Below are 12285 nucleotides of genomic sequence, written 5' to 3' on the forward strand. Positions count from 1 at the left end.
TGCCCTCTCTATGCTCAGATCTCACAGAATGAAGGAGAATATGCTCCACGAGCTGTGGAGCTGGCTTCTCACTTACACATTTCATGTGAGAGGGGACTTAAATCTGGCAAAACAAAGTATGTTACAACCTCCCAGTTAAAAATCTCATTTTCTCTATTACTGTCTTGTCATTAACCCTGCAAGATGGAGTTTAGTAAGAACTCACTGTTAAATGCAGCATACTACACATGCTGGACATCTGATGTTCCTCTTCTAACACTAATACGGAAAACTTTCTTGGACTCCCCTCTTAGGATTTGTGTCAGTGAAAACAGATGGAAACAGAACTAAGTAAGACCAATGACCCTGGTGTGAAGATGATGAGAAAACTTCATTTGGGAAGTGACTACATGCGTAGCCATGCTAAAAAAGATGGAACTGTACTTGCTTGAAAACAAAGCTGAATTCGGCCATTCTGTGTAGAACTGAGCAGGTTAGAAAACTGCCATTCCAGACAAAACACCAGCAGTCGGGGATGTGTAAGTAAGAGCTGGGGAAAGAGCATGCTCCCTGCACACAACAGAATATACTCTGGCATGGGCAAGTAGTAACATGGATCAAGCCCTGGTGCTGATCCTTTAGCATCAGGATAACACCATGTCCTGGGGCATACAAGTTTCTAAATGCTGACATTGTGATGACTTTCAGGAAGCTCCTAAAAGCCCTCTAAAATAATTAGGCCTAACTCTGCTTGCAATTATGTTAAGTTCAGAGTTACTGCACTGACTTCAAGGCAGCTAATTCAGATTTCCATCTTTCTAGCTGGCCCATTATTTTCTGAAATGTTTCCAGTTGCATGAAATCATCTGTGCACGTCCTCCTGGGCTGCTGGAACCCTCTGTCCTCCCCAGCACCACACATGATGCAATGAGCCTCTGACGGAGGAGGAGAGCTGAGAAGCCCATGTAGGGAAGCAGATAATTTCCTTTTGAGCAATGGATGCAAAAATAGCAGCTAATAAAATGTCTTCAAACTGTGCTTTCAAACTGTGACAATTCAATACACACACCTACGAGGATGCCTTGACAAGCTGCTTGACTTCTCAGTAACTCTTTCTTGTTTTCTTTAGTGCAGCCTCCTCCAAATTCACCCACACAGGTATTCATCTCTGTAGTGACAGCTGAGACCTGCAGGTGTTTGCTGCTATTGCCCTTTCAGAATAGACAGACACTTGTTCCTCACTGTAAACATTTGTATGGTGGTGCTTGCCTGGCTAGTTACAGCCCAAATAATGATAAACCAGACTTTGTTTTTTTTTTTTTAGCCCCTTGCTGTCATGCATTAATTCTCTTTGCAAATAGGCATTTGGTACTGGAAATAGCTTAAGCAAGATCACTCTCTGGTGATTATTTTACTAGCACTATCTTTTAGCAAATGTGTCATATAACGAGTCACCAGAAAAATGTATCATGCAGTTGCCAGATATACAGCACTCTACAATATTAGGCTCACACATGAAGGAAGGACTATGCCTAGCAGGCAAGATGCTCTTTGCCATTTCACTATTCTAATACTAATGTTACTTCACTGTCTTCAAACTGCTATTCAGCTTTGCTAAGCAACAGTGGAGATCAGAATTGGGACTGTTTGCTGATGACTATAATACTCCCAAGTGTCAAAATGGTTTCTCAAAAGGGTTTTTGAACTTTTTATGTAAAGAGAAGGTCTGAAAGCTGGGTATTTTTAAAATTGGCCTGGAATAGCGAATTGTGTAACCCTTAGTTTTTCTGGGAGTCTTCCTGGGAGGCTAAGAAGTGTAATACTTCTCACTTCTTAACTGAAAGCGCATGGGAACTCTTATGTTTTAAATAGACATCCTTTCCCCAAAATACTCATTTAATGTTAACATTAAATAGAAGTGATCAAGAAACAAAACATTAAGAAACAAAGCTACAAAAATCTAGGAAAGTTCCTTTAAAATCTTTCTCACTCCTTGGCTGTTTACTTTTTGGTACCATGATTCTGTTTCTTTAGTTCTTTACTCACCACCAAATTAAACAAGACCTGCATTTTAATTTTTTAAAAAAAGCAGCCCCCAAAGAAGCTAAAAATAAAAGAAACAGTCTCTCTCAACCACTAGAGGTACAAAATGTGCCAGTATGAACTGCAAAGTCATTCACTGAGGGATTGAAACCAAAAACTTCAAAAACATGGGATGTTGTTTAGAAAGACTGGAAGATGAGAGTGGCCTAGGGCACTGTTTGACAATACAGGGACTGTGTGCCAATGACACAGGCTATAGGAGCCTAGGATGTACTCTGCAGCATGTTTTCACTACAGGCTGGGAAGTACCTCTGATCCAAGAATGGGCAAAATCTCAACTGGAAAATACTGCTTACAGTTCTAGTGATGTCTGTACCAGAAAGAGACACTGAAACTGCTGTTTCACACACTGAAAGTCATGGGAGAAGGCTACTATGAGGAGAAGAAAAATTAAGAACCTTTTTTCCTGACAGCGTGCCTTCTTTAACCCTCCAAAACAGCCTGGAGGAGACAAGAGTACTCTTTCTAAATAGACTTTGAGACTTGAAGGCTACGAAGGGAGGAGAATAATGTGATCAAGTAGGTGTACATTGGTCATGAGTTAATTCAGGTTGCTGATAAAAAAGAAAATTTGCAGCCATTAGGACAGCAAGCTTGTGGAGCAGTCTTCCAGGGGAAGCCCTAGCACAGGATCCTACTTATTTGCAACATCCACTTTGATGGAAGGGGCTGTGTGACACAACAGGAGCGTTCCAGGAGTTAGAAATTCAAGCTTCAGAGACACAAGACTGCTGCTATCTAATTTTGTGGTATCTGAGAGACATTTGAGAAGAAGCCTGTCAGCGTTTTGCAGGCTGCTCTGTATTCATTTATTTAACTAAATTCTTTCTTCGGGACTTGTGTTGGCTGCCTGCATTTTTGTTTCCCTTTTTGCTGTATGATCTGGCTCTGGGTCACCTTCAGTTCCTGCACTGCTCTGAGGTACTGAGGACAGGTGACAGGGCCAGATGTGCTCAGAGGTGCATCACCAAACCCCAGTAATGCCACAGGCTGCTGCAGCTAGCTCATGCACTCACAGCACTATACACTTTGCCAGTTCAGAAGGTAGTTCTCATTGAGACAGACTGATGGGGATTGATGTCACCTCCTGTTGTGTGGCAGGTGTGACTGACTTCCTAAGATCTCTCAGGAATTTTTGCCAAACATAATTTCTGTTTAAGGGCTTAGGACACTGTTGATACCCTTGACATCTCCTCCTCTTTTCCCTTTAGCAGACTGGAATTTTTATGGGGTTTGGTGCCGTATACATAAGGGGCTAAAATGTTAATGAGTGCTGGGGCTTTTCATGTGGCTTGAGGAGGTCTTAGCTTCTTGTAGTTTCTCCTACCCTTAACACCTACTGCATGGCCTCCTGCAAGAGTGAAAGGCTTGAGCTCAGTATGTTGCTTCTTCCAATCCTACATGCTTAAATAGCAAAACATAGTACAAAATATGCAGAAGATTTTAGAGAGAAACCAGGTCACTGGACTTTATACTGAAACACATCCTCTTGGGTTCTTCTGTCCTATCTGTGCCAGAAGTGGAGGAAACTAATTTCTGACTTACGAACCCCTCTGTCCCTTAGGGGCAAGTTGGGCCTAAAGGAAGATGAAAACCTCACTAACAGTCCCAGTCTTTTGACAGATCCTTGCGAAGTTTGTACAAGCAAATGAAAGGAGTGTTTATTTTCTCCACTGTTCCTTGTGCTGTTGCATAAAGGCAAGTAAGTTATACAATAGCTAAACAGGGATTGCACAACTGAGTTCCATAAATCTAAATCAGAAACACAGTTTCTATCCTGCACTGGACAAACATAAAAATGTGGAAGGCTGAAATTCTGGTCCTAATGAAGTTAATGGCAAAGCTCTTGCTTACTCCAGTGAGATCACAGTTTCATCCAAAATCTTGGGCTCAAGCCTGTAGCTGGCTGACCAAGCTGGATATTTAAAGCATATCCCTGTTAAGTTTTTCCAAGTACTGGGATAAGACGACCTTCCTTTTTTTTTTTTTTTTTAGCTATTTGCTTATGACAAAAAAATGCAGAAAAGTATTTTAGGACCAAGTACTGAGCAACCACTTGCAAACCTGCACTGGAAGCTTAAGAGGGGCCAAATACACTATCTCTGAGTGCAAGAACAAATACTAGCAAAGTAGTTGTTCCCATGCTTCATTGTCAATACTTTAAGCCACTGAAAGCTGAGTCACAGTACTTGGGTATCAGAGGGAAAGATGGGAAACCCTGGCCTGTGGGGTTTTGGAGTCCAAACAACAAAAACCAGACATCAACAAAACAAATAAAAGCTCCTAATGAACCTGAGACCTAAGCTCTGCAAGTAAATAACTTTGTGAAACGATCCACTGTGCTACAAGGACTGCAGTGAAGCAGAGTGTCACTGAAGCTGTTTGGCACACAGACCAAACTAATTACTTGACAGTTGTTTTAGTTTGGCCTGGGGTGGACAGCAGTGCTGGGTAAGAAAAGCCACTGCAGTTTCTTCATGTCCCCGGGCTCATCTGGCCTGCCTGTTGAAAACTATTGCTGTTACACTGAATGCTAGCATGTACGCCAGGCCTCCCCCCACCCACAAGATTCCTGCCTGACGAAAAAAAAACAAAAGGAAAGAAGAATGGAGAAGAAAAAGGAGAGCTTGTGCAATCAGGACCATGCATCACATGTACTCCCAGCCCAAGGGTTATTTCTCGTCCCCTCTTCCCTGAAGCATCTCTTAACACACTGAGCTGATTCAATGTAGAATGTCATTAACCATCTAACAGTGAACAAGGACTGGGTATCACCCCTATCTTAGAGAAGTAAACTATAAATAATCATCTTGGGCAAATCTAACATTCTGACAGGGTGGTAGAATCCCACAAAAAATTATTCCAGTGTATTAATGAACACAAATTATGAACCATTTCTTGCAGAGCTCTTTGGAGATATGTAAATCCTTCCAACAAGCATCAGATAAAGCTGTCAAGGTTGGGGAAGAATGGCTTCTACGTATGTGATTAAGCCTGAGCAGTTACAAAGACTTAGCCTGCTAGAAACAATTAGGTATGGTAGGTCAGTGCCATCCCAGTGTTATCGCTGACAGTTTCATTACTTGGGCCTGTCATGGATATAATTCTCCAGGAAAGCATCTCAGAAGTCATCATAGCCTTGACTGTTTCAGAACCAGCTTCTGACCTGCCCACATATGGCCCAAGCAGGGCAGGCCAAAACCTCACAGACTCAACTGTAACTGCCAACTTTTATCACTGTGAAATATGGTGGCAGGGCAGGCTGTGGCTCTGTCCTTCCTCTGCACCAGCTAGAAGAAAGCTGGAATATGAGGGGCCAGAGAAATGGTCCTTCTTGTTTTACTCAGTGTGCAGAACAAGCAACAATCCAACTTTAAGTTTCATACCCATCCATCATACTGCAAGATTACACCATCAATTTGGATGGAGCCATGTTATACAACTTCATTCAGCCCCTCTGGCACCTGTCTACTTCTTTCTCCCTTCATTCGCACTTGTGTCTTTTACTAACACCTCTCTACACTTACCTTTCCTGCCTTATTTTTCCCCTCTCACACCCGTGATTGCACCTTCTTCACCCTACTCCCTCTTTCTTCTCCTTTGTTATACCCTGGACCCCACAGGTCCTCCCTTGGCCTCAAACAAAGTGATGAAGATGAAGAAAAGAAGGAACAAGAAAGTGATTCTGTATAAGAGTCAGTGAGAAATGCAGTGTACCCCTTGAATGAGGTCCTTTGAGAGGTACCCAAGGACTATTCAGGTTACCCAGAATTTCCTTTGGTGAACACCTGCTTTCTCCAGGTCATGGGTCTTCTTCTAAATTTGTGTTTCCTTAGGTAGCAGATTTGCTTGAGTGCTCACATGTAAGGCTCAAGGATTAAACATAGAGGTACACGAGCAGGTAAGATAATGCCAGAGTCAGTATACTATCACATGCCTGTGACAGGCCTCAGTTGTCTCCAGGAAGCCCATACCATTTACTTAGTTTCCATCAGTTTTTGCAGGTAGTTTTGCTAGAGCAGGGAGTTATTATTTTTTTCCAAAAATAAGCAGAGCATTTATTGTTCAAAAATGCTGCCCCTGGCTGTCAAGGCCTTTGCAAACACTTACTGTTAAGCATGGACATTCATTCTTAAGTGTAATGTCAAACATGGTAAACAAATCCAGTCTCACAGAAATACAAAACAGAGACATGCCTCCAGTCCCAACAAGTATTGCTCATGCAAAATCAAGAAACTCTGGCCTTTGGGGCTCACTGGTGCCCTCGCAAACACAGAAGCAGTGATTACCATTCTGTGTATTTTTCCAAGTTCTGAAGTGCAGTCATGCTTGTTTTACATTGATCAAATAGCTTGAAGTGCCAAGTTTCCAAAATAACAAAATATAAGAGGAATCTGTCTCATATGTTTACTAAGTACTAGGTTTGCCTTTTGAAAGAAAAGACAAAGAAGAGAGGAGACTGTTACTTCTCAGCTGCTAAGTGAAACAACACTCAACAGTAATTCTGTGCAGCTTCCTCTGCCCTCTCCAGCCTCAGCCGGATGTAGAGACAATCTTGTTCCAGGCATCCCATAAACACTGACTCTGAGGTGACACTCTCCTTTATGGACACAGCAGCCCAAATTGGGTGGCTAAGGAAGAAGCCTTCATTTTATCTATAAGGAATTCACTGGCAACAAGTCGTGTGAGAGGCAGATAGAGAAAATGTGCTTAAAGATGCTGAGTGCCTTATTTTACGGGATAAACTCTAGGGTTTATAAACTAACAGCTTAGCCACGAATTGCTTTCCCCAAGCCACCAATGACTGATGGCTTCAGTTCCAATCATGAAATTACCAACACAGTAGCAAACAACAAACTGTCATCTACACTACTTGCCATATAGTATAAAGAAAACATCAACAACAGTAATTAATGTACACACTCCTGTTTATCCTAGCGATGCTAGAAGCCCTTTGCAAACTTCAGAGATCATTTTATGGCAACCAAGCTCAGGGAAAACGGCCTGGGCCAGAATGAACAAGGGAGATGGGCTACTCTTACTCACCACAAACCAACTCTTCAACTATAAGCAGCAGGACTAAAGACCTAGTGTAAGGCAGGAAAAACTTACTGACAGCCTTTCAGGTGTGGCATATGTAACAGTTCCTCACCTAGTCTCTTCCTGAGTAAAGCAAACTGGTCCAGTGCTGCTGTCCAGTACTTACACCTCCTCTAGCAAATGGAAACATTATACAATACCTGAAAGTTACAATTTCCTTTTGTCTTAGCAATATATAAGAACGTACTTTAGTAACTTCAGAGTGTTGGCCCAAATTTGATTACCCACTCTTCCTTTTTATCTGCTGCTGCTTCTTCTTCACTAAAGCCAAGCAAACATGCAAAATTTCTGCCCAGAGAAAAAGACTTTTCTGTGATTTATTATTAGAATATAAAGCCAACATATCTAAACAACAGGACATGCCAATCTTACTCTGATTAACTCTCTCCAAATTTACCAAAACTTTGTAACTCAAAACCAGGGTCTCCATATGCCAGCCTCTAAATTACCTGGCAGACAGATGGTCAAGTGTAAAAGCAGAATCAGTCACATCAATGTGGTAAGATGACTGAACAAGACCTAGGTTATTACCAATTACAGCAGTTCACTTACCCTATAGTAGTCTGTGCTGTACACATCTCTAGACATCCCAAAATCCCCAATCTTCACAAGTAGGTTCTCACCAACCAGACAATTCCGGGTAGCAAGATCCCGATGCACGAAGTGCTGTGATGCCAGGTAAACCATACCAGCTGCAATCTGCTGGGCAATGTGAAGCATCTGGGATTGGGTCAGCTCAGCAGGACGGTTGCCTTCTGCCATCAGTACTGCATCTGGTCCGTGTGCCCTGCACCAAAGTACAAGATGATTAAGTGACAGGCCACTTGTAAACTGGAGAGGTGAAAGGCGTTAGTGAGCCTAAAACCACGCAACTGACTTGCTCAAATATAATAACAAAAAGGGCTACAAATTCATTGGTGCAAAAGGGGAAAATTTGTATCTTGGCTTCTTCCAATTACTGTTTTTCATCACTTTGTGTGTTTTTTGTCAAGTAGTGTGAAGAGCATTACACAGATGATATATTTCTCATGGAAATAAGGCACATGAGTTCATAACAATACCCTTCTGTCTGAAACCACCACCTTTTTCCTGTTCCATTATACTAATCTTTTCTGGACAAAGGCTGGCAAATGTAGCTGTTTGGTAACTGAGGAAAACCTTTATCACTCTAGAAGAGTGAAAGGCAATAGAGTGAAAGGCTATTAAGTGACATGTATAACAACACTTTTCCTATGACTGGCGTTTCTTGATTTGTACAGGGAGACAGGCCATTGACCCTTCCATCATTTCTTAAAGAAGATAAAGCTAACTTCCTTCCGAGATGCCATCTGAGAAACAAGGGAAGCAATTTTAGATTTGCACTTCTAATTTCCTATCCAAATGCACAGCAGGAAACCATTTTTGCTTGTTGCATCATCAATGGTGAGTCCTGCCTGAGATGGGAATTTTTGACAATAGGAATAAGACTCAAAACACTATTTGGAACAATGAAACAGCTTCAGAAATACGAGCTTCAAGTCCAAGCAAGTCCCTAAGATGCAATAATCAATGGATTAATGAAAAACTTGTATACGCTGCAGCAGAAGGAGAGCCATTGTGCATTTGGAAAGCCCAGCGAAGTACTAGAACACATATGCTTCACCCATCTTAACTATGTTAGCTCTGGTATATGTGTAACAACCTAGTATCTTGAAGATACAAACATGCCTACACACAACATTTTATAGTAAGCATTACTAGCTAATCCTTAGCCAATTAATGAGGTCATCTGGCAATCATTCCTCAGTTGATACACCTTATAATATTTTGAATATCCCTTTCCAACCATTCCATTATTCTGCATTTTCAGGAGACTTTTTTATTCCATTCCTGCAGACTATTCTTTCTAAGAGACCACCTCTCCTCTTTCCTCCTCAATTTTTTTTTAAAATACTCTAAAACTGATTTTTATTTTCTCTTGAAAGTCCTTCCTTCCTACAAAGAGGGGTTTCAGAGAATCACCTTCCTAATCCATAGAGGTGAGGCCTTAATTTGTCCCTAGGGGAAGGGCACAGGAGTTTGGAAAAGGGCTGCAAATTAATCAAAGTCTGTGAGATCAAATCTCACACTACCTATTAGAATTATGATATTAAAATTGCCCCAAGGGAAGAACTTCATGAGCAAAGTGACAGATGTGAGAAAGAAATGAAGGAGGGTGTGTAGCATTGCTGGGACTGCATCTGGTACCAGGCAAAGAAGCTCTCTGCCACAGGGTACATACAGGCAGCCATTCAACTGTTCTGGGTTGAGGGGGAATCAATTGGAGGATACGAAATCTCCAACAAAGACTCACAGGCAAATTCCTGTTGACAAGCACTGTATCTTTCCATTGCATGGATTTTTTAAACGACTGCTCTTAGTCATGAAGCTCTGAGTTGCTAAATTAGAGAACTTCATCTTTCACTAGCTTCCTTAAGGACATGGCCTGTATCTAATGAAACTTTTGGATTACTCTTAACACTCTATCCACTTTGCTTGTCCTCTTGGTGCTGGCTGTAAACGAGGTGCTCCTCAGCATGTGCAACAGCCAGGAACATTGACAGAGATTTCCTTGGATCCACATCAGCCTCTACTAGCCAGAATAAGCACAGGGCAGGGATGACTTTGAGGCTTTAGTCCTAGGTCTGCAATAGCCTTTGGCTGCAGGCAGAAGGGAAGGCTCATTTGGGTTAAATTTCGGATTCATTTTTCCCCGACAGCCTTTGGTGGCGCTGCAGGGTAAGAAATACCGGCTCAGAAACACAGCCTGCTTACAGCCTCTGATCTGCAGCACAAGCTGCAGTAAACGTGAGAGGAATGACAAATTGGAGCTAAGGTTTAACAGCTTGTCCTAGCACAATCATTTTATGTTCTAAAGACAAAGACTGATTAATTAAACAAAGAGAAGACCTAAAGTAGGAAATATGCTGTCTGCTAAACTACTTTTCTGTACAATAATTCAAAATCAGAGTTACGAGTTAAGAAAAGGCCAATCAAAAAGAATCAGAGAATAAGGATTTCTTGAGAAATAGAAATTATTTCTTATTAGCTGCAAATCTGGCTTCTTCTAATGGAAATTCAGTGTTCTGAAAAAGTACTGGGATGGCATCTTAGGAAACTGCAGTTCTCTCCTGATTCATGGCAGAGGTCCAAGGAGGCCAATGTAAGTGCCCTGACATGGCTCTGACAATATACTTGCCAGAGACACAATCAGTCTGGGAAAAGTAGTAGTGTTTGCTCTGTATCCTCAGTTCACGTCCAGGTCTCCCTGCCCAACCTGGCAGCCCTGGCAAAAAGGGAGGATGCTAGTTGATGTCATTTGCTTTTGTGGTGTGGCTATTTGTTCAGCGGAGATTAGAAAGACAGCAAACTCGTTTCACATAGGCTATCAAAACTGCATAAATGGCAACACTAGCAGTCACTAGCCATTTCAGTCAAATAGAAAATCTGAACCCATTTAAAGGGACATCAGTTTTGCTTGCTTTACAGATTTGCCACAGATATCTTTCCAAAATGGCAGTACCCCTAGTTATGTTTAGCAGGAGAGATCTCACTACATTGAAATGTCTTTGTGATATCCTTTGATGAAAATGACCATAGAAGACCTTGAAAGAACAGTCCCTTACGCAAATGTTTTTGGTTTTTTTACACAGGAGAAAAAGCTGTCTCTTAACTGCTTATTTTTATGTCAATGAGTACATGCTAGTGGAAATGGCATATACACAAGGCCACTGTTCATAGCTTCCTGGTTCATGAGTTTTATTGTGAACCTTAGGTACCATCTATCTATTTATGACTGCTTTACTGCCAAATTTCAATTTCCGATGCACATTTCTGAACAGCTTTATGAAATACAGCCCTAATCCAGAACCCAAGATGTGGCATTTTCCATTGCACTGAAGTTTCCATGCCTCACAGTTTTCTTGCTTCAGATTACTGTCAGTCTTCCCAAAACACTGAGAGGAGGGAAGAGGAAAGGGGTTAGATCTCAAAAGCTCTTAGACGCCTACAGAGAGTGATAGGTGTTGAGTGGGATCTTCCCAAGCAATACCAGAAAGCCTACAAGAAAATGATTCCTACTGTAAGACTTAATCAAACATTTCAGAATACACTGAAATATTGGAAACAATATTTCTTTGGTTCCCATTCCTGTGGTGCAAAGCATGAGGCTTGACTTAATGCTACTTCCAAATAGGCAAAGAAACAATGAGCCTCACATCCCAGTACAGAACACAAGAGTTGCACAGATTTGCGCTTTTAGGTGTTGGCATTTTCCAGTGGTAGTAGTTAATTTGACATTAAGTACCAGTAACACCTACCTTGTCTGCCCACTTCTGGCTCAGCAGTAAAATATGTGCTCGTGGATTTACCTGAGGAATTTGTTAAGATCTCCGTGCTTCATATACTCAAAGACCATGATGAGTGGATCACCCTCGACACAGACGCCATAGAACTTGACAATATGCTCATGTTGCAGGTTAGTTAGCAGCTCTGCCTCACGATGGAAGTCCTTGCGGGCATTGTCACTGGCATCCTTCAGTGTCTGGTATAGAAAACAAAAATGTAAGGAAGGGAAGATGTTTGCAGAAGGTAGTGAACATGTGGGATGGCAATGTATGGGTAAGATAAGGACACTCTACTGCATAAAGGATGAAGGAAGTACTTCCTTAATAACTCTTTTCAAAATGCAGATGTGATGTTTAAGTGCAATTAAATAATGGCAGTACAATGTTCATTCTCCTGCCACATGCCATCCCAAACAACGATTTGTCTTGTAAGAGGATGTAGGAATTCTCTTGATCTTACTGTGCTAAGTGTTTTCCAAACAAGAACAAATAAACTGATCTCATCCAAAAAGTATACTGGTACACAGCTGGTTCATATCTTTTAGCATTTAACTCAGGCAAATCCTAGTATTCTGTTGGTATTTACCTTTCTTGTAAATTCTTTAAAATAAAACTCTGCTTGCTTAAAATACTTAGTGGGAACATAGACGCATTCTTTACCTATAAATAATGTTGCTGTTGCTGATGTTGGCCCCTATGGTGTGCTATACATTAGGTAGATCTATGCATGGGTACGTCC

At 41.5% G+C, this 12285-nt stretch overlaps 1 protein-coding gene across 2 annotated transcripts in view; it reads right to left on the minus strand.

The window, feature by feature from the left end:
• Window positions 1-12285, minus strand: part of NTRK2 (neurotrophic receptor tyrosine kinase 2) — a 209187-nt gene that overhangs the window by 36315 nt on the left and 160587 nt on the right. For both annotated transcript variants that reach the window (XM_074812059.1, XM_074812064.1), the window contains 2 exons: window positions 11571-11743; window positions 7735-7969 (listed from right to left, as the gene is read on the minus strand). In XM_074812059.1, coding sequence (XP_074668160.1) covers window positions 7735-7969; window positions 11571-11743 — 408 coding nt within the window. The remainder of the gene's footprint in view (window positions 1-7734; window positions 7970-11570; window positions 11744-12285) is intronic.

This window comes from Strix aluco, chromosome Z (genome assembly GCF_031877795.1).
Source record: "Strix aluco isolate bStrAlu1 chromosome Z, bStrAlu1.hap1, whole genome shotgun sequence".
Lineage (NCBI taxonomy): Eukaryota > Metazoa > Chordata > Aves > Strigiformes > Strigidae > Strix > Strix aluco.